The sequence below is a fragment of the Amblyomma americanum genome, chromosome 1 (genome assembly GCF_052857255.1).
Source record: "Amblyomma americanum isolate KBUSLIRL-KWMA chromosome 1, ASM5285725v1, whole genome shotgun sequence".
Classification (NCBI taxonomy): Eukaryota; Metazoa; Arthropoda; class Arachnida; order Ixodida; family Ixodidae; genus Amblyomma; species Amblyomma americanum.
The window spans coordinates 98,191,287-98,216,566 of record NC_135497.1 but is presented as its reverse complement, the minus strand read 5'-3'; the positions used below and the strand labels follow the sequence as shown (position 1 = coordinate 98,216,566).

The 25,280-nt window shown below is 43.4% G+C and overlaps 1 protein-coding gene across 5 annotated transcripts in view; it reads left to right on the top strand.

The window, feature by feature from the left end:
- kis (chromodomain helicase DNA binding protein kismet) overlaps positions 1-25,280 on the top strand; it is a 162,878-nt gene that overhangs the window by 79,989 nt on the left and 57,609 nt on the right. For 2 of the 5 annotated variants that reach the window (XM_077646305.1, XM_077646306.1), the window contains exons 24-27: positions 6,456-6,652; positions 9,378-9,499; positions 18,294-18,308; positions 21,056-21,097. In XM_077646305.1, the coding sequence (XP_077502431.1) occupies positions 6,456-6,652; positions 9,378-9,499; positions 18,294-18,308; positions 21,056-21,097 (376 nt within the window). The remainder of the gene's footprint in view (positions 1-6,455; positions 6,653-9,377; positions 9,500-18,293; positions 18,309-21,055; positions 21,098-25,280) is intronic. The other 3 variants (XM_077646307.1, XM_077646308.1, XM_077646309.1) reach the window with 3 other exon arrangements.

Sequence of the window (25,280 nt, the reverse complement as noted above, 5' to 3'; positions counted from 1 at the left end):
TACAGGAGGTTGTGTAGGTTGCGTGAATGCATCATTCATCATATAGTGCTACATGGCATGGAGGAATGCTACACGGTTACATGTGCGACGTGCGAGCATGCATGTGACAGATAAAAACAAACAAAATAGCATAGGGAAGGCAAGCTGTCAAATGCCTAGTATGAGAGAATAATGCAGTCGCTAATATAAACTTAACTAACCGAGCTGAAATACTTATTTTGTGTCATAGAAATTAATACAAATGCTATTAAAGAAAAATGTTATTCATGTACTCTGAATTAAAGCATATTCGAAACGAGAGTGCTCCCTTCACTCTTCGAGGGAGATGGTCAATCTCCTTCCGTGAAGAAGTGGTCTTAGAACTGTTTTGCTTATTTTTTGTCCAATCCCAATGAAATTTCACCTTGTTCAGTTTTTTGTACTGATTTCTAATCTGAAATACCTTTTCTCTAAATTAGTTCCTAAGATTATTTTAATTAGTCATTCATTAGTACCTCAGTGCAAAAAAAACACCAATAAAAACTTTTAATTCATGGATACATAGTATAGCGAGTGAAGAGTGCAGTAATCACAGCAGTTTTTCCATTTTACCCTCATCAGTAATTTTACAGCACTTGGAATAGCAGCGTTCAAGGCGTCAGTATTATGCATTGATAAACTTCGCAAAATTATAAATTTTTGAAGCGTGATTGAGCAATTGTGCTTCGATTATTGCACACATTGTGCCTTCAGCTTCCCTTAGCAAACAATATGGCATATCTATCTGTCCTAGACATTGAGATATCAACATACTAAGACAGCCGGGCATCGAAAATTTTTATGCCGTTAAATCTTCTGCTCCTGCACAAATTCTGCCCACACGATGATGTGAATTTAATATTATGATCAAAATACAGATTTCCTGAAGGAAAAAATTGGTAGAGTAGGAGAATAATAGCTATAGGCTCCAGAAAACACATTTTTTAGAAAAATTATTTTTGGGTTACTTTTGGTCCAAAAGAGCAGTCCTTCCCTTAAGGTGGGTTCAGACAAGTGGACCGGATCGCGGACGGTCTGCGCTCATCAGCGCGGTTGTCATGACACGTGACCAAGCATCCGCGAGTCGTCCCGGACGTTGAGCATTCACACGAATACAGCGGACAATCCGCGCATACTCTCCCCCAGCGTATTTGCGCTGTTTGCGCGGCTCCCTGGCCACTCTTCGTCGGTCTTTTTTACGTTCATTTCGAAACGTCCGGCGCTTAATTCCAAACAGCGTCTTCAAGAATTCTGCGTAGGGAATAGTAACAAAGTAAAATGAATCGCAAGGGCAAGTTTGAAACCTCGCTTAGCTGAAAGGTATCAGTAAAAAAAATGAAAACACTACGTGCCGACTGTGCATGGGACCGACTCTGGATGTTGCTTATCCGTTTCCGTGGTGATCTTTTGCCACAACCTATTCCTTAGCGCCACGTTGATGTAGTCAGAGTGTTCAATATTCCATATAGGTTTGCAACTCTCAACGAGCGCTAAAAACGTGATGGTCGCTTCGTGACTGAGCGCCTTCTTTCCAACTTCACTCATATTAGCAGAACCAACAAAGCGAAGTGGGCACTCACGCACACGCTTGAACACACAATAATGACAAATTGCAGCAAATACGGAGTGAACAACGCAGTGAACGAAACGTGAAAAGGAGGACACACAATGCTGCCCTCGAGCTGCATATACGGCAAAAAGCACGCCAAAACGAAAGGCGCCAGCATGGAGCAAAGCCGTCTTCATTCCGGGTAGCTATAGCCAGACAAGCGCTCGAGCCAACGTTGACACTCCTAGAAGCAAAATAGAGCAAAAACAATTCTGGTCCACCGCCAAGCCCCCGGACTGAATAAGGTGCTCACCTTTTCCATCCGGTTCGCGGTCTGGCCCCGGAAAAGACCGTGCTGCCCGCTCAAGGTCGCTCAGAGCAGCGACGGTCACTTCATGTGGCACGCGGACAGTGCTGACGCGCCTGGACCATCCGCGATCTGGTCCGCTCGTCTGAACCCACCTTTAAGGAGTGCTGTGGGACACTGTGGGCATCTCCCTGAAGGTAAAGACTAACATGGTTGAAGAGAGTTGAAAGGAGTTCAGTCTTGCCCATGAAACAGGAGTATAAGGTAACAATTTGGACTGTTGGAAGCTAGCGAAGGTAATATTTTTTTACACCTGTTTTAGCTGTGTTATGACTCATTTCTCGATCCGGGCCAGTGTGCATATTGTTCTATTTTTTAGCGCATTTGGTGTGGATAAATTTTTGTGTTCCAAGGGATGGCTCTTTTTTGCATAGCCATATGCGTACATGCCGTATATACTCGTGTAAGGGCCGCACCCCCAACTTGACAGCCAGTAATTCTAAAGAAAAAAAAAAATGTCGGCAAAAAGAATTGTTTCAAGCACACATGATGATGTTTATGGATTTTTATGGCGCAAGGGCATCTATGGCCAAAGAGCGCCATGGCACAAGGTAATTTCGACTTCTCAAGGTGGGGTCAAAGACCTATTTCCCAAGCATTTCGCCCTAAATAAGCAGAGCACCAGACCAGGGGAAAGATTGTACCCATTGTGTCAGCAGTGGGTGCCTGGCGGCACTGGGGGTTGAACCCTGCACCTACCGCATGCGAGGCGGATGGTGCGATCGCCCGCATTATTTGGGTTAAGTTCGAGGCGATATTCCTCCTTGCTGGGAAAATTGTATACCGGGTGTCCCAGCTAACTTGAGCCAAGGGTTAAAAAATTAATTATTAGAGACAGGCGAGTGAAACCAGTTGCATATTGGTGACAGCCATCTTGCACACCAGAGGCAATTTTTTGTTTCACAGTTAATTAATAGTTTTAATTAAGTTTAATGATCTAAATAAATATTGAGGTTAGACAACAAATTGCATTTGAAGAGTTGTCGAGCACCTTCCCCCATTCCATCATTTACGATAAGGAAACCCTCAAATGTCTTTTTTTCCCAGCTCCAAAGAAAGCCCGCGAAGTACAAAATAAACCACGTGGTTTCCCGTCTGCGTCAGCCAGTGTACATGACTGTGCGAGTTGCCGCCGCTGGTGCAGGGCCGTCGAGTCAAGGCTGCAAGTGATTTTGTTTGCTTAAAGCATGCTTGAGAGCAGCACAATCTTGGCGCACAAGTGCATTAGTCACATGGTTTATTTTGTATTCGCAGGCTTTGTTTGGAGCTGGGAAAAAAATTGCACACATGAGGGTTTCCTTATAGGAAGGGATGAAATGGGGGTTTCTGAAGGTGCTCGACAACTCTTCAAATGCAATTTGTTGTCTGAACTCAATATTTATTAATTTAGGTAATTAAACTTATTATTAATGGCGAAACAAAATATTGCCTTTGGTGCGCAAGATGGCTGTTATCAATATGCAACTGGTTTCGCTCACTTGTCTCTAATAATTTATTTTCTAACCCTTGGCTCAAGTTAGGTGGGACACCCGGTATATGCAACTATGTTTTCCCTGCAACTACGTTTTCCCTGCAGGAAAACGTAGTCCCGTAAGGAAGGTTTCAGAATTCAGAGGGAAGGTAACATTTAGTAAGGAAGTTAAGGAAGGTTTCAGAATTTTGGCCTTAGCATGCAACGTTTTGGAGGCTACGCAAGTAGTGCGACTGCAGTAGCATATCACTTGTATATCTGTCTCGAAGCCTTGCGGAGGGTTTTGATGAAAAAATGAAGTGGTAAAGATGACATCCTTGGCATGAACATGGACAAGGAATCATTCACAAGTCAGTCAGGCATTCAGTTAGTGAAACCTCTGATTGTAGTTTTCACTGATGAACTACTTAATGGGTGCTATCGGAGTCTAGTAAATAGGCAGGCCAGTTCTGTATCACTCTTCCACTTGTCACTCATGCTTCTCCACTTCTCGAGGTCTCTGTTAGGGGCAGGACAAAAATGTGGTAAAAGGTGAACTGAAGTGAGGACGTTGAGCCTTGTCCCAACGAATGATGCTCGTTCTGGAATGAATGACGAACTACTTTTCTGCTTATACGTAGTCATTGCTAAGAGGCATGCTAGCTTTGGTAGCAGTATGCACTGTGTATAAAACAGAGTACAGTTGAGCCCACTTATAGTGGCCGCAGTTATAAGGCATGCTCGCTTACTACGAATGAGGATCTAGCTGCCGTAAAAATATCTATTCGCTTGGCACTGTGCCTCAGATACAATGATTGACCGTGACAGCTTAACTCTTATTATATAACAAGTGAATGAGAAGGCGCCGCAAATTAGGCCTCACTGTTGAAGAACACACGCTTCCCGCCAGCACGGACATCGAGAAGTGTTTCTTATATCTTCGGTGACACTCGTGCCCCTTTCCAGAACAGTGTAGTTACCCCCCAGAAAAAAGGAATAAAAAGTCAGCATTGAAACCACCGTACAGGTGTGCTACCAACGGGCTGCAGTGTCACTTGGCGCATGCATGTGTGCCAGTCGGTCTAAAGTAAAAGAAGCATGGTGCACGTGAAAGAGGGACAGCATTGAAAACTGCACGCGGTCAGTGATCAACCAGTGGCAGCTATCGGAGAACTTTGACAGTCGCATGGTAGGCCTTGCTGGCCCAGCCAGTCGTGTGATGTGCGTTCTCCAATCAGTTCTCAACTCCTGCTCTGCTGCCAGGAAGAAGCAGCACACATACAACAGGCAGTGAAATTGATACGTTCTGTGCTCAAGTGTGTTGCACTAGCTTCATCCCTGCATCCGTGCAACTTTGATGAGAGTCTGAGACTCATCGGCCAACCTACCGCCAAGTGCCGTGAATGTTCGAGTTGTAATTACCGTAATATCCCGAGTCATTGCCCACCCCTAGGTCGTATATCTTTGTACTGTGATATGCAGCGCTGACAGATACGTCGCAATTCGATGGCTGAACGACCCCTGGATAATGATGCCGGACCCAGTTGCAGTTGTGTACAACAGGTGGCGCTTTCTTTCGAAAGAAATCTACATTCTCTTTTGGACACTGGCTGATCGCAGTCACTGCTTTGAATTGCGCTCTTGGAGCTGTCCTCTCGCGATACAACCAGTGGCTTTTGTGGACAGTAAAACATTCTTTTATGAGTCTTGCGAGCAATATAACATCCAGGGATTGAAGTTAAGTGTGTCTCTTGTCAAGCCACGCTAGATGCAAACTAAAAAATGCATATTTTCTCACTTTTTCTAACTTTTTGTTTGTTCCCTGAGACATGGCCACCCCACTTTTACTATGAATTTCAGGTGGTGGGGGGTGGGCGATGACTCTGGATATTATGGTATAGTCCAGTCCACTTATAACGATACTGAGAAAAACTGGAAAATCCGATCATTATAACCGATTATGGTTGTATTTGGACCGGCAAAAAAACAAACAAAAAGAACCCCCCATGCATGTAGGTATTACCCCATGTATGTAGCTACCACCATGCCACAGGTGCTCCAGTCAGGGGCGCACAGCGTCTTGGCACTCTGCCAGGATTGCCAAGTGAGCCACCCTCACCGATGTTATCAGTGTACATCATCATGGCGTGCTTCCAAGGGCTGCGCTGTGGCCAGCGCGGCAGCGTTGCCCGCCAGGGACCAAGCAGCTCCTCCCTCCAGCAATTGTGACGATGATACCACACGGTTCCAAGGCCGTAGGCAATGCTCCCTCGCAGATTTCACCACGTCAATCCATTTGAGGAGTTTTTACGTCGTTTGTTTCAAAGTATTTTATTTTTATCAAATGTTCAGACAAATTTTGGTGGTTAACAACACCATCTGGGGGACCAGAATCCTATTTCGCCTATAATTGTATCGTTATGTGTGGTTTATTTTTACATAGGGACAATGCGAGAATTGATAAATCTAAAGAATTTGATCGTTATAAGGGATTGTTATATCTGGTATCGTTATAAGTGGATTACACTGTAGTAATATTGCGTTTCTTAACTCAGCTCGTTGGCAAACAGGATTTCGGCAAGAGCCACATGAACTCTGGATAGCTTGAAAAGAGCTTTTCAGGACATGCATAAAGAAGCAGACATGCATGCGGACCTTTTCATTAAATAAACATCACTTTTGCCTGACTCTGCATTTTTAGCTGTAAGTCCACTTACTATGAACTTCGAATACAACGAACGCAATAACCGTGACTGTCAAGTCTGTTATAAGTGGGCTCGACTGTATAAAAAATTGCTAGGGCTATTCTTCTCCACACTGGAGCCACAGCTTGGCACCTCATGCAATGGATGGCACCATTATTTGATTGCATCATTATGTTGTGACTGTGCTTGATGTGTAATTAATACTGAAAGTCTAGTGCAGTGGCATGCATTTCTGATAGAAATGCTCTAGCTTGAAGGGAAACAATTCATATTCTGCCCTGAATCATTTTTATACTGAATGTGTCAGTAGCTGTAAAGTTTTATATATCACATTTTGTGATTAACACAGTAGGTGTTTGTATTTAGGAACCCTGAAGACCTGGAAGACAAGCGCGAAGAAGGCAAGAAAGACCTTGATGAAGAGGATCCTGTGTCTCCTGAGCCATCGACATCTTCAGAGGCCAAACCTCCTTCGGAGCCTTCCGAACAGGCGGTCCCCTCAACAGGTGAACAGCCTGTGCCTGCAGCTGGTGGGCCCATTGTACCTGCATCCCAGGTGCCAGGTAAGGAGCACCCACGTGCATGGTAGTTCATGGCCATAAATGGGCTGGCCACCTGGATGTATGATGACCTAAGCTCCGAAAAATTCTGCGGGGGAAACGCCATTGGATAAGAGCATATTGCTTTAAGAATCTGAGGGTATTCAAACAAATGTATACGCAATAAACAGGGGCCTTTGCTTTTCGTCTCTGCAGAGATGCGGCCAATGCAGCCATGAATTCAAAGTGCGATATTCTGCTCATTAAAATTAAAACAAATGTTATTGCGACAACTTCGAGAATATTTAGACATCGCACAAGCCGTAAAAACAGGTTATTAAAAAAAATCTATAGCAATAACGCAAAGTTTACTATGCGCTTATATAACCCTTTTTAAGGCCACAGTCTTCGGCGACTCTTTTTCTTTCTTGCGTGCCTTTTGTGGCGCAAGCATGGCACTGGCACTGCATTGTGCACTCCACGAAATAAAACGCAACTTTGCGTACTACGGATCCTTTCACTCAGGCCGGCGCTGCCACTGCGTTCTCTGGGCCAAGAAACAAGGCAAGACTCTGCACAACTAAACTGCCGCCAACGCTTCTTTGTCGAAGCCATGGGCGAGCTACATGTGGTGGCTCGCGAGGAAAGGCGACGGCGCGGTGCGAATCATAAAACGGATAGCTACACCTTTGCGTCGGTCTTAGAAAAGAGGGAGAAGAAAAGTCAACACTCAATAGTCCGCAAATGGCCTTTCTCTTCGGTCATTGGCGGCTGGGAATCCGTTCACGGTGCTTTTCCTGCCCTTGCCCACTCAAGTTCCTGTGGCATAGTTTCCAGGGGTGGTTTATTTTTATGTGCGTGATTAAGCGGAGAACGTTCTACCACAGCTATTTACTAATAAGGAGCCATATTTAAAAGGCCTGTAATCCATAGTTTTTTAATGTACATTGCACACAATAGCTTTAAATAAAATGCCTTGGTGAAATTTTTTTAACCAAGCTTTGCTTCTGTCTGTTCTTTAATTTTAGCTGGGCCCTTTTCTGCTGAGAAGAATATTTTGTGAAGTTTTCTTTCATTTTGATGTATTTTGATGTGCCAGTTAAGCAGGACATTTTTAAGGCATCTGCGCAAACTTGGAGCCGTGGGCCTGGCCTGGGCTCGGGCTTTAAACAGCAGGTCCGGGCCGGAAAAATCAGGCCCGTGCAGTACTCTGCTCTAGAGTAATTGAATTCGAATATGGGATTCTTGAAAAATCGAAATTTTCGCATTTTTTTATCATTGCAAGACTTGCATCTTCTCTTAATTGCATGAATATATTGGCAGAGAGTTCTCATAACCGATGACATTCTTAGTTTTTCTCTGAAGGCATGCCATCTTGTAAAATTACATGAAGTATAAAAAGTGACAGTATTTGTCACTGCAACTCATTAAACTAATTGCAAATTATTATTTATACATGGCCTATACAGAAAAAGTTGGAATGTCATCAAGTGCCTCAGTTCTCTCTGAAGAAAATGGTACAAAAGTTAATGATAAAAGCTGCCGCGGTGGCTCGGTGGTTATGGCGCTCGGCTGCTGACCCGAACTGCGCGGATTTCATCTCAGCCGGGGCGGTCGCATTTCGAGGCAAAATGCGAGAGGCCTGCGTACTATGCGATGTCAGTGCACGTTAAAGAACCCCAGGTGGTCGAAATTTCCAGCGCCCTTCACTATGGAGTTCCTCATAGCCGGATTCGCTTTGGGATTTTAAAGGGAGAGCCTGCTCTTGAAAACCAAATTTCATGCAAAACAATTCATTGAGGACTTATGCAACTGTTATGCAAGTATTTTGTGAAGAGGTTTGAAGAAAATTTGCTGCGGGAAACTTGCTCAAGTATATGCTGTTGGGTTCTCTTGACACCAAGGAATGCAATAAGGGTAAAATTATCATCCTGGCTATCATACAACTTGAGTTATAGGGTGTTGAAGCTGCCACTTCAGAAACAAATGCACTCTTTTCTTTGCATTTCTGAAGCGACAACTTTTAAAGCCCTATAACTTATGCTTTGAATCGCCGTCACCTGCCACACTCTGTGAAGAAAATCGCTCTTCACGCATGGCATAGGTTGAGCACATGAGCACAAGCTTTACACTGAGCCCGTACTCCTTGCCTTGGTCCTTAGGTGGGGTTGCCACTTTCTCGCTGCACTTCGGGCAGGGTATGATTTCAGAGAAATGATTCATTTGTTTCCATTCTGCTATCATATGTGTTGAACAGCTTGAACTTTCGCTCTGTTGCCGACTGCAATGCCATGTGCACCTTTCTTCTGCTGGCATTACCTGCCTGCTCTCTTTTCCTGATAAGGTGGCTGTCAAAAAGCCTAATAGCAATGTTATCACTGTCATGGTTATGTCGGGGCTGCCGCATGTATATTTTGATGCAAAAAAGTTACTGCAGGTGCCTCTAAATCTGCTTATTGCTTGGCTGTGTATATATTGAGCGAGCATAATGTGGCTAGCTGGGCAAGGTGATGTGTGCTCCCAAGTGTTGCGCTCACTGGATTTACTGCTGAGCTTTTTGACTTTCCCATCCTTTACTTAGGGAAGTGCAGTACTGTGAGTTGAAGCTGAAGGGGGTCTGAAACACATGCTATCAGTATTCTTCCCCAACAGACTCCTTATTTTGACATAGAGGTTGCTACTTTGTGTCTCTATATTGGTAAAAATTGAACTTAAACTTTTTCGTTATTGTTTTCATTGTGTCTTACAGGTGAACTGGGCACCTTGGAATTTCCAACTCCCTCAGACTTGAATACACGCCTTCGCCGCATCATTACCATGTACCAAAGGAACCACAAAAAGAGGGAACTGATCAACGCTCAACGAGCAAGGGTGTGTATTGTATTTTTTTCTCTTCGGTTCTCGCTTTGTTCTGAATTGTGCTCCTCGGATATTGTGCTCACTCTCGGGTCACATTCATCTGCCTGGCAGAAGTGAATGGCACTGTTTATTTGAATTGCGTATTGGATGTTCAAAAACGACAAAGCTAGTTTTGGGGTTGACTAGGTGCTCAGTTTTCTGCAAAAGTTTATGGGACGCGTGTGTCTGAAAAAAAAAAATATTTCCACTCAGTCACGTAAGTGAATCAACTGAAATGCCTTCAGGTATGAAGGCATGTGCATGCTATACCTGCTGGTATCGATACCAGACAACTGGATCATGTGGTAGTGTTACAGTAGATTTGTTTCTGAACATATGCATCCTATGAACCAGGCCATAGCCTCCTATATTTTCCATGCCTGGTCATCGGCACCAAGATCAATGGATGCCGACCGTTGCACTTTTTGTCAAGGCTGTGAGCGCTGCTTCTCGGCGATCGGCAAAAGTTAGGTGTGCGGCGATGAGTGAGGCGCTCGCAGTGGACAATACCTAAAAACTCGTTCATTGGCCATGATGAGGTGCTCACATCGCAGACAACCCGCTCGCAGCTGACAGGTGGAAGTGCGCGCAAACCAGCAGCACTCGCCTGCCCATTGCTGCGTAGTGAAGCCCTCCTGACCTCATCGCACTTTGCTTGCAAGGAGCGGTGATAGCCTTGATTTTGCTTGAGCGACCGCTTTTGATCTGATGCCCAGGCATGGAAAATATAGGAGGCTATGATCGGGCATTCTCTATCTTATTCTCCGGGAACCACAGTGGCTTTTAAAAGGCGCTGTGAAGCCCTGTGTGTCTTGGCTTCAGTCTTTTCCTGCCTTACACCCGTGGAGAAAAAGAGTATGGAGATGCATGGCCAGTAAAGAAATGCCTCAATTCAATTAGCAATGCCTGACTGTGCAGCGAAACAGTCCAGTGCAAGTGATTAGCTCCAAAGTGAAGTGACAAAAGTTAAAGGTGGATGTGTAGGCATGCAAGGGCTTAGGTGCTCAGGGATTTCAAAAAGCACTCCAAGGCCCTGGAGGGTTCTGCAGAACCCAATTTTAAAACCCCTGTTTAAACTCTTGTCTGGGAACTGTACGTAGATATAGCCAGAAGGTGCAAGTAGCAGTTGTGCGGCTGTGGCTGTGGCTATAGTCAGTGACAGCCTAAAAATGCAGAAGCAGCTTTACCTGTGAGCAGTTTTATAACCTCAAGGTCCTTCTTTGCTGACATTTAGGGGAATTAAGTCTTGCAGGCACTAAAAGCATTGCCATGAAATGTTTTTATGCCTCTTTCATTGTAGGCATGCACACCTAACATACAACTTCACACTCACTTTGTGAGTATGCAGTTGTTGAAAATTGTTGAGAGCTGGTAACAGTAAACATTTTCTCTTCATGTAAAAAAATTCGAAACGTGAGAAAAAAATTATTTCAGCTGTCTTTTTTTTTATGGTAACATTTGCTTTCACCTCAGCTAACTTATTGGAGAGGCTGTTCTTGTAAGCTCTGTGTACATTTTTAGGTTTTTAAGAGATGTGCACATTTTCTGTGAACTGTATAAGCTTCAAAGCACTAAACACAACATTTTTAAGAGATGCACACATTTTCAGGGAACTGTATATCTCAAACGCATTCTATCCACATAAGACGTGCATATATAACCTTTTGTTTAGTGCATTAATATCTTCCATTGCTAATGAGCTGTAAAACTGAACATAACTAGCTCTTGCTGCTGGGACTTGGGCAGCATAGGAAATTTTAAAAAAAATTGCCTGTGCTTGTATCGAATAGGTGCTTAGCTCAAATAGTCACTCTTTAAAACGTTAAAGGAGACTGAACACTGAATTTTATGGACCCAATTTTTTTCGCCACAACGGAAAGCTTACCATCTGAGGTGCTGGATTCCACAACGGTTTTGTTGGAAACGCTGTATAAAATTTTGCAAGGAATTTTTAAGTCAGTGCATATGCCCGTTTTTATATATATCGATGCTGGAAACCATGATCGGCGAATTGTATAAAAAAAAGAACAGCAGTATCAAAAACTAATACAAATCTCTCCCACTAGACAGTAATCAGATATCTTTAATATAGAGTAGCATCCGTTTTAGTTTTCACACAAAAGGTGTAACGGCACAAACGCCTTGCCGACAAAAGCTCTAGTAGACTGTGATTACCGCTCCTTGAGAGGAGGAAATGACTTTATTGTACAGAATGGGAGGGGAATAGGGAGGAGGCCAGGCCAGGGGATGCTAGGTTTTGGGACCCAGTGGGTGACAACCTTTGCCAACCATTCCCCTAGCCTGGCTTGTTTATCATAGTCTACACTCCATAATGCTTTCTCCCGCTCTTCTGGTGAGGGGGCTAGTCTCATGAGCTCTTTTGGGGGCGTGTTACAGTTGCATCTCCACAGGATGTGTTCCTGCCCTGCTTGAGCCCGTCCACAGTATTTACATTTTTGATACGCTCTCATACTTGAGGATGGCTACTAGCCTCCTAGGAGTAAGCACGCTTCTCATCTGAGTTCTTCTCAGTGTTATCGCTAGCTGGCTGCTCAGTCTGTTACATGAAGGTGAGCAGATTTTTCTCGCTTCCCTTTGCTGATGGAGGCGATCCCCATAGCTCAATGTCGTTCCGTGTAGGTCCGTTGGATGAGGCTGCCCTTCCTCCCTCTCGAGCTGCGAGGTAGGCAGCTTCGTTGCCAGGGTTTCTCTCGTGGGTAGGGACCCAAAGAAGTTTGATATGCGTTTCTGGTTCCTTCAGTTATTTTGCTGCACTCCATCTTATTTGGCCCAGTCTGAAGCTTTTTACTGCTGACATCGAGTCCAATGTCATGAATTTCGTTTCGTCAGTAGTGGCTGCGCTTGCAGTAGCGGCTTCTTCAGCCTCCACTATAGATTTTGCTTGTATTTCTTCAGTCCTGAGAGTGCTTCCTCTTCCAACCACGACCGCTTGTGCATACGTGTATTTGCTTATGGGCGAAGCGTCACCATATGCTGCTGCCTTGTCCTCCAGAGCTTTCCTGAAAGACTCTGCGCATGCATGTCTTCGTTCCTTGTTGTTCCTTGGAAGTGGTGGAATTATTATTTTATTTCTGATTTCTACTGTAATTCTGACTCTTCTGGTGAGCCCTGTGTGCGGGGGAAGATTCATCATCTTAAGTGGCTCGTGGCCCTGTGTTGTGCATGACAGCCTCCACCACTGTGCAGCTCTTTTCACTTCTATGATTTTGGTGGTAGTATTCAGAATTCCCAGTTGCATCAGTTCCTTATTGCTCAACCATGTAGGCAGCCCAGTGGCTACTCTGTACGCTGAGCATAGCAGCATGTCGATTTTGCTCGAGAAAGGGGCTTGTACAGTCGCCGACCAATTTTTCGTACTCGAAGGGACCTGGAAGATGGTCCGAATAATCGAACAGTCCGATAAATCCCTAAAGTACAAAAAAATCCCTTTATTGAGATGAAATCGGCTTTAAAAAGTAGCTGATTTTACCTTGCGGAAAATTTCTCTTGCTGGCAACGATTTGTGCCTGCATTTGCGCCAAAGTTGTGCTTTCACTGTACTTTCACAGCAAGGTCACAGCCTTTATTTAGTTAAATACTTCCCGCGCTTCTTTGACGGATCCAGCGGCACCGGCTGGGTAATGTTGTCCACAACCCGAGTGTGCACCACAGCGCTCGTCAAACACGCAAAGACAAGGCCCTTTTGCACTTGCGCCCCTTGTTCCGAGCTTATTCTTGTTCTGCGGGCTGCTGATGCCTCCAGTACTGAAGGTGGCTGTTCTGCCCTTGAGGGAGGCATTGATATATGTGTCGCCTGGGATCCGGCATTTATTTCCAATAGGTTTCTTAAGATTGCCTCATGTTTTACAGTATCGAACACCTTCTGCACATTGAGTTCCAATATTGTTCTCACTGTCCCCTGGGATTCCGATGTCTATCATGTCCCCCTTTAGCATACACATGATGTCCTGCGTGGATACAGCTTGTCGGAATCTGAAATGGGTTGGTGGAATCAGTTGGTATTCCTGTACACGTGCGACGAGGCGAATAAGGATAACGTGTTCTAATACCTTGCCCTAGCATGATGCAAGTGAAGTCTGGCAGAGATTTTCCAATTCCAGTTTTTTTCCAGGCTTTGGGATGCATACAATTTCTGCCTTTTTTTTTTTTCATGTTTTTGGTGTTCCTCCTGTTTCCCAAATCTGGTTGAAAAGTGCGGTTAGACTTTAATCGACCTCTCGTCGAGGTCTCGTAGCATTTTATTCGTTATGCCGCCTTTTCCTGCTGCTGAGGTCGTTTTCAGGTCTGGAAGTGCAGCCCTCACCTTGGCCTCGCTTACCTTGGCATCGATTTTTCTCATTTACTTCACCTGCATATTATACCGCATATGCCATATCATCCCTCGCCGTATTGAAATGGCGAGTTCCTTTATGATCGCTTTGTCTGAAGCTGGATGCGTTCCAGTTACTTCGTTTACCCACTTGGCAGTCACCTCTTTAGTGCTTTGTGGGTCTAGCAGGTGTCTGAACAATAGCCATGGATTTATTTTTAGCCTAGTTGGCCATTTATTCTCCTTCCAAGAAATTCAAAACATTGTGGTGCTTTTAGTTATACAAGCTAAAAGCTCATGGTCGACGCTGGGAATGGAGCGTTGCTTTTCATCGAAGGGTGCACTGGAGAGAGCGTGGACTGTAATAAAAATGTCCACTCCTGAAAGAAAAAGCACTGTGCACTTAAAACAAATAAGCGATAATTCATGTGGTGGGCTATACTGATAATGGCGAGTTTCAGCACAAGATAATTTTTTATGTGATTTTCAGTGCCAAATTAAAATGATAAATCCTTGTTTCGTTGATATTGCAGTGCTCAGCTTACAGTATAAATCTCTTTTCATTTCTGCCATAATCTCTCAACTTGTTTTGGTCAGTGGTTGGTCCATTTAAGCATTTCATGCATATACAGTTCAACCTTGGTATAGTGAAATTGACGTAGTTTAGGTTATTTTTCATCACATGCAACTTATTGTTGCTTGCAATTTTTGCATGTGCAGTTTTCACGTGAGGATACAGCCTTCCCGAAGGAAGGTCGTATTCTATTAAAGCTCATCCGTAATTACAGTTGACCCCGCTTATAACGAACATGAGTGTCACGCGGCGTCCGTTCGTTATATCCCGAAGTTCGTAGCAATTGGACCACAGGTTTAAAGACAGTTGCTTGTCAAAACACAAAATTTTTTCTTTGCGAAAAAGTCCGTGATGGACTTCTGTTTTTGCAGCACAGATCTGGTGAGGGAAGTTTCCAGTTTATTTAAAGCAGAAGCGTGCTCTTTTGTCAAGGCCCTTACCATAGACAAGTTGTCTGAGGCTCTCTAGTAGCCCATTGCTACAGGCGCGCTTATGGGTGCTGGCTCCGAAGTGTCATCCTCATTCGATTCCTCCACGTCACTCTCATCCCGCATTTCAGAAACAATGCTCTAGTTCGTGCACGGTTCCGCGGTGTCGGTGTCGTCATCGACAGCAATAAAATCATTCCAACCAATGTCATGACCCCCATGTCGGAGTCGATGACGCGCTGGCACAAATTGCCGCCGGGCTGGTCATCTTCCGAAGCATCAGGCTCGGCATCAGACACTGTGTTGACGAAGCTGGCCTTGCGGAAGCAGTTCCGCTTGCCAGTGGCTGTCACCTCCGCCCAGGCCGCTTTCATCATCTCTACCGCTGAATACAATGGAAGTGAGCACGGTCTTCCCGTCCGCCATCCCGAATTACAACCAGGACCCGAGATTTGAACGAAGCCAACGAAACGTCCGCACTACAACAAGGGTGACAAAAGCGCGCGATGGGGTAGACATGCAATGCACACAGGCGGCGATCAAGCTAAAGATACAGGCGCACAGCGCCAGCGGAGAGACCAATGAGGGGCGTCCGTGAGCATCAGTGCAGCCACCTCTTGGCTCCCACGGAAGGCCTGCTTCACGGAGCGTGGCCTCCGCGTCGGCACCGTTGGCGGCGCGGTTGATCGCAGAGGCCACTCGTGGATTTGCAAGAGAGTGAGGAGAAAGGAGCGGAGTTGCGAGGAGGTGTGGGAAGGCGATCTTGGAAGGTGCATCGGCGGGGAAAGTGTAGCTCACTTGAGAGCAACACGAAACGGTGCAAGCAGTTCGCCTGCGATGAGGCTCGGGAAAACATACGGTGCACGGATTTTCATTTAGAGTGAACTTTTTTTCGGGGGGCGGCCAGCGTGGGGTGCGGGTCCGGGGGCTGACGTATACGCAGCAACATACACTGTACCTATGTTGCGCGTTATGACCTTTGTGGAGTTTTGTAAGTCGCGCTCGCGAAATCCCCGCGTAATTTGCGCACCCCCTTCTTCGAGCCCTAATTTCTGAAAAAGTGTGCTAATTATGCGTGTAAATATGGTAATTGATTAATTAACAAGCTTTTAGTACAGCATTAGAGATCCCTCCCATTTCTGATGTGAGCGAAATCTGGTATGGCATAGTCTCAGAACCCCTGGACATACCACTTGATTTTGCTTCCCCCCCCCCACACACACACACACACACACCGACTCATCTCCCAAATTTTCACATGGGCATGTTGGCAGGTATGCTGATGAGGAAGTCCTCAGTTACATAAATGAGCCATTAACTGAGTATGGGGGAAAAGAAAAAATCTTCGGAGTTTCCCTGTAGTGAGTCACGACTATACTCTATTAGCATCAATAAGCAGCCTTTGAAATTAGCTGCGATGTTGAAAAGTAGCATGCATTACAGGTGTACCTGACATGTTTACACAATCCTGTAAAGTCGCTGTTAGGGGTTGGCACTGCAAATTGTTTTTTTTTTTTCCTCAAAATGTGTGCGCAACAATCACTGAGATGGCACTTTTTTGTGGCACATGCAGCTTAGTATATCTTGCATAATCTCTGGTACGAGAGGTTGCTTGGAGAGAGGTGTCAGCAAGTAAAAACTCCTAGAGGTGATGTCATTCTGGCGTGGCAAAATAATACTGATTTCCTTTGAAGAGCACATCCTGCCAAAGGTTTGGTTTGTCACTGACTATAGCTCAAATATTTGGTTTCAATTTAAGTGTCTTATGCCCTGGAGCTGAATTGTGGAGACAAGCCTTCACATTTTTTTTTTTTTTCATTCTGAAAATTATTACAGGGAGGTTTGTAGCCGTGTCGCCCAAAGTTGCACCTTGAAATGATAAATGGAAGACTGTTCATGCACTGATTATTGATTGAAGTGGCTTGTGTAATTGCCTGGCTTACTACTCCACACCTTATCACCGATTCAGGATGTAACTAGTGCTTTCAGGCTACTAGTGTGCACCTTCCTTGGAACATAAATCTGGTATACAATAAACCCGAATTTCATCATAGGCAACTTAAGTAATCTTTCTAGTTAGTTTCTTGTGGTCCTTATCGAAGTTTTTTTTATTAAAGGAAAGAAAAAACAATATTCAAAACACACTGGTGGCACCCAAAGGGTGTGCTCGGGGGAACTGGGGTAGTCTTCTCTTTTCGCTCACTTCAAGCAAAGTACAATGAAAGCAACATCGCCTTGCTTGGAGGGGCATCAGACCATTGCATTCCAATTGCGCCTGGTCATCGTCGTCCTAAACCTTGTGTGGTTAAACTCTAGACCTAAAATGGGAAAACAGGTGAAAGAGACCTGTGTTAATGAATAGAAGTTTTTGGGTGCAAACAGAAAGCAGTCTTCTCAGCAACAGCATTGTAGAATGAATGAACTGCCTTCGCCTCTTCTATCCTGTCTGCACATCTTTCTTTACATCTAAGCAAAATATACTCCTTTTGATAACAAGAAACATCTGTCTACTTCAGTGTCTGAAGTCGTTGTGCAATGTTCGTGTGCATATGCCACATGACTATAACTATCTTAAGGTCCTTCTGCTTGTGGCGAGGTACCTCCTATAATAATTTTTTTTGCCATTCTAATCGTTTTGAATTCTCATAATTGGGGCTTAGTGTAGTTTTTATCTTCTGTGGACCTAACTTTCAAGTGCTGTGGGATGTGTAACGTAACCATTTTAATAACTATAATTTGCTTTCAGGATTAGTATCAGGGGAAGGAGGCAGGTGGCATATTTTTTGATATTGAGAGTTGTGTAGGGGTCTTTGTGTCTTGTTAAGTAGCTTTCAGTTAGTAATGTTGTAAGAAGTTTTCTCTCAAAGGCTAGTTTTTTTTTTAAAGCTGAAGTGATTGGATGTTTACTACTTTAAAATATTTTATGCACTTTGTTTTTTGTTGCAGCTAAGGGAAGCTGCTTAATGTGTTAACATGAAATGTTGAGTAGACATCATTGATTAAAGCAAATTGGTGGGTCATTAAGTATTTCCTGTGAATTTACGGGTGCATTCTTGGTTAGTCATGACTGATTTCAGTACTGTTATATTGCTGTTGGTTTTATGTTCCAATCCTGCTGGGTGATAAAGCTTGAGGATTCGGCAGCACCCAGCTGGAAGCCATGGTCAGGCAAGATAGGAGACATAGTTTGTGTTGTGCAGTACATTTTATTGGTCTTTTTTATCTACATTTTAGTGTCCTTGTTTGCATGTCAGTAAATTAAGTAAATGTAGGTCGCTGAGAGTGCAGTTATGGTAATCACTTGTTCCTCCAAGGCGAGTGTGGTCCAGAGCTTAATCGTGTGACATTTAACAGGATGCGGTTTGAGTGAGTGCATTGCAAACATGGCCTCTGGTGAATCATTAAACGCTTTTCTTGGTTGTGCCTTCCTTTCAGAACACAGCCTACCAGGTAGGATGCCATTTGAATTTTGGCAAGCTCTTTGTTGTCTTTGCAGCTTGTAGAAAAGCTTTTGCCATCCCCACTGAGTGGCGTCCCTCCCAGTTGTTGTGCAGTCCTAGCCTTGTGGCGTCGGTGCTGTTGTGGCCCCTTGTTTCAATTACCCTAGCTGCCTATAAGCAGCTATTCCCTGTCCCCATGCTTGGCTCGTGTCGTTGCTCCCCGTCCTGCCTATTCTGCTGCTGTCCCTGCTATTGCTATAGGCAGTTGTCCTTGCTTCTTTTCACGTTTGGCTCGCTTGGAAAGAGGCTTTCTGTAGAAACCTTCATCTGAGCTACCGTTGAAGCTTTTAGGCATACCCCATGGTCATTTACATAGGAGGTTGGCATGATCAGCTGTTTATACTGATCGTGTTGCAGTTTGGAATCTAATGTTTCGTCGCAGTGATTCTCGTGAACTGTGGTAGCTTACTACCTTTGATTTTTTTTTGCAGGTCCTTGAGAGCCTGCATTAGCTAGAAAGTAACAAATCTCTAATGTTTATGTTGGTTGATATCAGGTTAACTGGTCTGGGTGCCTACAGAAAAGTTGAAAAGCATGTGTCATCAGTTATTTTGGAAAACAGGGTTGTTTCAGTTTATCCATTCAGTTACTACTCGTATTAGTTTGCTTTCAGGGCCTACTGCAGAAACAGAGAATATTTAACAGAGTTACAGCTTATTGACAGGAAGCTCTATTTTCATTGCAACCGGCTCTTCTCTGAGACTGGTGAATTGCACAATGCCGTGGGCTTTGTCTCATTTTCCACGGTGAATTTGCTGCCAGTTCTTGAGTTATAAGAGCTACTGCATTTTGCATTCATGAGATGTAACCTTGCCATTGTGTGTTTAGTGCTGTGTTTTTAATTGAAAAGGTAGGCTACAGGTTGGAGTTCGTTATAGGCCTGGTTTGTTGTGATTGCCACTCTGTTCTAGCTTCTTTCTTTGGCTTGAAATTTGACTGATGTGATTTGAGATGCTGGTAAACATTTTCAGAAAAGAGAAAAAAAAGACTATGAGGGGCTGTCTAAGTGCATATTTTCCAGGGTTGCAGATTTTTGGGTAGTTTCTATTGCCTAGTGCTTGTTTCATGCATATGTTTGGCTCCTGTTGTGCTGCTGTCTGTTGACCTAGGCATCCTCTTAACATGTGGAAAATAGTGCATGAGACATCCTTTATTCCCCACCTTTCCTACCATTCCATGTTGTCCTCTGTTATGCATGGTTGTGCAGACATTTTTGTTGAGTTACTTGATAGTGGTCAGTTGCATCTTTCACTTTCTTTCCTTTTTTTAATTGATACTATTATAGTGTACAGAATACTAGAAAAATATTAGTGTTTGCTTTATGCTTATTATTGCTTTCGGGCACATAGCTTGGGCTGTTGCACATGTTCTTAAAGGTTTGTTTTTCTTGTTTTTACAGCGCTATGGTTTTACTTCACTGTAGCATGCAGACTATTGCTGTTTTGTGAACAGACGATACCTGTGATGGCCTTCAGTAATAATATATCTGTAATGCTAAGGAACGTTTTGAAAACAGCTCTTGGTTAGATGATGGATTTGCGGCCTTTACTGACGCTCACTAGTTGGCTGATATATTAGTTGTATCATTTGAATAATCACAAAAGTTTTAAACCATGCTTTGTTCTCCTGTGCACTGCAGTGTTCATGGATTGTGAGTAGAGCTTAGGTAGAAATGGGAGGCAGGTGATAAGAGTACTTTTTTATCTTTGCAGGTGAAAAAACTTAGTTTTGCAGGCTGGACCAAAATGTATTGTAACGTATGAGATTATAATTTATTACAACTGAGTTTCATAAGAACCCCAATGTGAAGAGTGAGGCATTATATATACTTTGTACATCCCATTTTCTCACAATTTAACGCTTGTGTCTCCACTGAAGGAAATGCTATATGCAGTAACTGTATCGCAAAATTAAGAATATGGTATTTAATTTATGGAATGAAGCTTTTGCTGCATCTTTTTACCCAACATATCTTGACACTGTTCCGTGTAGAATGTAGGAGTTGTTCTTCTGTGTTTTCAGGCATGCCAGTAAATAAGGCTGCAGAAACACGACACACTGTTATTGTCATGTACATTACTGAAGCTTTCTGAAACTGCCCACAATCAAGGGTAATTTGTTTTGAAAATAATGATTCTGTAATGTTCGAAAGCCTCGGAGAAAGATTGGTCGTTGGTTATTTACTTTAAAATACCATCCGAAAAAGGTGCAAGCCGTGAATTGTGTAGCATTTTCCTTCATTTTTTTTTTTTTTTGTGGCTAGTTACTGCTTAACACGTCGTTTTGACAAATTTGTGTGGAAAACTTTTTTTTATGAGAGGAATTAACTCTTAGACCTGGCACTGTATTGGCATGATAGAGAAATTCTTTTAAGAAAAGCTATGTCTGAGGATCTTTTGAGGTTGCATGGAATTCTTTCAGGAAGCCTCATGTTGAATTGTGTATTATTATTGAATTGTGTAGCACTTGTACTCCTGCTCTGTGGCTGCTGTGTTTTTGTCCTAACGTATACCACGTACCCCGTGAAAGAAGACATCTTTGCGACATTGAAAGATCACCAGCCTAATCTTCATCAAGATGGTTTGTTCTTGAAGGGCTATATGTCAGGAATTTTATATCACCGTCTTTTATGCCTTTATTGGTTTTATTGTTTGAATTGTCTCAAGGTTAATGATATGAACTTTCTTTTTGTTGCAGATTATAACCGCTTTACAGGTGGAGGGTTTTAACTTTGTAAATGTATGCATTTTATCTATACTGCCATACCTCTCTTTCTGCAGCTCTACTGTGATGCTGTCTTGCAGCCTTTGTTTCATGTTCATCCCCAACATTTTAATGGAACAGTTGACAGAGAACACATTTTGACCCTTTTTCCTATGAACTGAATGCTGTTTTTCAGTTTTCTTTTGCCTTTAGCTTCAAAAAAAAAAAAGGTGTAAGCAAAGACACATGTCAATCACAGTTGAGCCTTCTTATAGCTACTCATTGCACGCAGGGTTCATATGACTGGTATTGAAAGCTTGGGAAAGGAAATGCAAGAACTAGTTTCTTGTATTTCATGGTAGTCATGGCCAGTTATTTATTAATTAATCATATATTATTTTCGTTTGTATTACTGAAATGCAGTAGAGCCCACTTATAACGAACGCTTGCTTAATATGAACAAAGGCGATGTAACCCTCACAGTTTGCGTTAGGGCAGTGGAGCCGAATCTTAAATGGAACAAATATACATGGTCACAAAATTTGATTACAGTGAACATGCAGGCACCAGGAACTCGCTCTCCGGGGCACGCTGCGCGGTCTTCATCGTGGTCCTACACGAACATCGATCACTATCACCTCTGATTCTGTTCACTTAACTGTGGGGCTTGCCCACTTCAGGAAACTACCTTGTGCCTTAGAAGAGTGGCACTCTTGTGGTTGTCAGCAGTGTCTATCTTCCTCTTCAAATGCAGGACCCTAGAAATTTTTTATTGGCGGGCCATACAAAATAGATTTTATCATGCCTGAACTTAACTAAGGGAGGAGGCGCGATCTTACCCTGCACTGAAGCGTTCATCAGTTGCATCAGTTATCGCCTGCGCCGCATGCATTGACCACTGATTAGAGGCCAGATTCAGTGTTACAAACTGAAAAAGCTCAGCGCCTACTTCGTCAGATCTGAGCGCTTATATCACTCCTATTCAAGAACAGTTGGGTAGTTGCACCTCGTGTACAGCAGCGCTGCATAGGAGCTTCCCAAAAAGCCCTTTCTCGTGTAATGCGTCTGTGCCAAGCTCACCAAGTGCCTCTGTGCTTTATTTTGCCCAGCTTCAGTGGTGTGGAACATTTCCTGTGTGCGAAAGCCACTTCCGCCGCTGCACCCTCATGTATCGTTGGCATGGTCTTCTGTGAAAAAATTGTCATCAGTGTGAACTCAACAAAGAGGGAGTCCTTACAATATGCATCGTAGGCTCAGAAATGACCACATTTGTGGGTAAAAATTTCGTGCCTCTCTGATATATGCCCTTTACTTGAGAGCGGCCTTTCATCGTGTGATGCACTAGGCCTTAACGCATGGTGCCGATCGCCCCGCTGATAGCGACGTGTGAAAATGTGCCATCTGGCTCGAGAACTTGGCCAGGGTGATGGTGATTCGCGGATACCTTGTAGACAGCGAACCACGAAAGTCTGTCCTGCGGTTGTCATCTGTATTATACAGTTGCTTAATGGGCGAGTGAGGGCTAAATGAGGGCAGAAGAAAGAACACAGGACGAGCGCTGACTCACTTACTGGTAGGAAAAAAGGCGAGTGTAAAGGAAGAGCAGGCAAACAATCATGGAACAAAACAAAACGCGTGTTGCTACGTGAGGTCAAGGAACATGACTTCCCTATAATGAAGACAGATAGATGGCTTGCTGACGCAGGATCTTGGTTTTTTTTTTTTTTCCTCATGTGGTGTGTGTTTATTGGGGTATTTGAGCAAAATGTCACTGCTGTAATGAAGGAAAACAAGATTTGCAGTCTCGGCAGTGGTCAGCTAAATTAATCAACCTAGTTGAATGTAATGAATCCTGATGTTCTTTTAGACATGTACTAATGCGCCGCTTTGTCTGACCAATGTATATTTGTCTTCAGGACAGAGGATCCGCTACCGCCTCGGAGCATGGCAAAAACTTCATTCCGTGCTTTATCCCGCAGGTTACTTGGAAGCTCTAGGGGCTTTTTGACTTTTTTTTTTCACAAGTGCACACAACCTATTAAATTTCCTTTGTGCAAAAAAAAAAAAAAAAATCGCCTCTACATCATACCTCTTGGCTACATTTTTGGGACCATGTGGATGGCAGTGTAGATAAGGAAGAACTGTGAACATTCTTTTTTTTTTTTTCCTTTGTCTGGAGGAGACATTGAAGGCATAGCTTGTAGTTTTCGTACTATTTTGTTGCAACTCGAAAGGATATCGTCCACGTATCATGCATCCCTAAGTCTGCTAGCTTGTTCACAAAAGCTGTGTTCAATCGTATGATGACAGGATTTGACTAAGCTGAAAACAGATGAAACTACAGTTCTGGTTTTCGCAGTTTTGTTTGGAATGGTGGGATTTGTAATTTAACAACAGTTTTTCCACCCTAGGTGAATACTTCCAACAGATGTTTGATTTTGGTTTTATGGGATTTAGCGTCCCAAAGCAACTCGGGCTATGAGGGACGCTGTAGTGGAGGGCTCCGATAATTTTGACCACATCGCACGGTACACGGGCCTCTATCATTTCGCCTCCATCAAAATGCGACCACCGTGGCCGGGATTGAACCCGCGTCTTTCGGGTCAGCAGCTGAGCGCCATAACCACTGAGCCCAACAGATGTATTCCTTTTCTAGTTTCATGCTCAAGTCTAAGAACTATAGCTGGTCACAAACCATGACCTCTGTAGTAAACTGCAAACCAATCGTATTTTGTTGTGTGCACTTGTGGAAAAAAAAGTGGAAAAACCAGTAGAGCCTCAAGTCACCTGCGGGATAAACATTTTTCCCATGCTCTGAAGGGGTGGTGGACAAATATACATTGGCCAGACCGGGCGGTGCATTAATACATGTCTGAAAAAACATCAGGATTCATTATATTCAACTAAGTCTGCTAATTTAGCTGACCATTGCCGAGATTGCAAGGCTTGTTTTTCTTCATTTTGTTCAAACACCCTGTCCGGTTAACAAGGGAGATCATTGAAGCTTACCACATGAAGAAAAAACCCAAGATTCTTCGTCAGCAAGCCCTCTATCTGTCTTCATGATAGAGAAGTCATGTTCCTTGACCCCACGTAGCAACACGCGCGGTTTGTTTTGTATCATTGTTTGCCTGTGCTTCCTTTATATATATGCCTTGTTTCCCATCAGTAAAGTTCATTTGCGAGTTAGTGCTTGTGCTGTGTTCTTCCATCCCTATCTTTTGCGCTGCTACCCTCATGGATCTGTATTATGACCAGTCACCTTGATGCGAACATCTGGACATAAAGAACAAGCGGTGTGTGACAGTCATGTTTGTTATAAATGGGCTCACTGTATTGTTCTGGCCATGGTAAGCTTATATATTGTTGGTATCACCTATTGGCCAAGTTACTACCCTGAGGTAAACGAGCAACTAAAGATATTTTCTTACCGTGGATTGTGGCTTTTTTTTTAAGTTACAGAATGAAATATCGCCTTTATGTGATGAAAGTTGGATACCTTGGATTCTTGTTCTGAGAGCAGTCCAAAATTGTGTTTTTTTTTTTTAGCATCATACAAGTTCAGTGGCCAAACCATGTGATAATAGTGGTTTTTGTAATTGAAAAGTTGCATATGTTCTAAGTTTGCACTATATACTGCAGACTTTGTCATTCCCATTTTTGCCAGAGTTTGATGGTTAATGTAGCATTTCCGTTACATTATTATAAAGCAAATCAGTCACTTCACATAGTAATTCAGTTCAGTAATACGAACACAAAAAGGTTAAATTTGTCATCCTTTTTTTTTTTTTGAAAATCTAATTGTCATGATTTTATGGCAGTCGGCAGACCATGCTAAAGCATGCTTTCACATCGTGAGTTATGCATGCTGACATGTATGGCACATTCATATATTATATATATAGGCAGCACTTTGGACATGATATTCTAGAACAAGTTGCGGCAGCACTGTTTTTTCTGCAAACATTGTGAAAAGAATTTTTTCTTTCCTCTAAACCAATTTTTATTTCAAACATAATTTGAAATGTCAGATGAAAAACAAGTTCAAGGCATATGACACATAGCACTTATATTTTCCCCCATATAAATGTATTTTTCATATGAACGGTTGTGTTAAAGGCCTAATGTAGTCGTTATAAGTGGGCACAACTGTCTTGAGAGCATGCAGTGGTGGCATCCTTTGAATATGTAATGTTGTAGTTCTTGGGTGATTTGTACT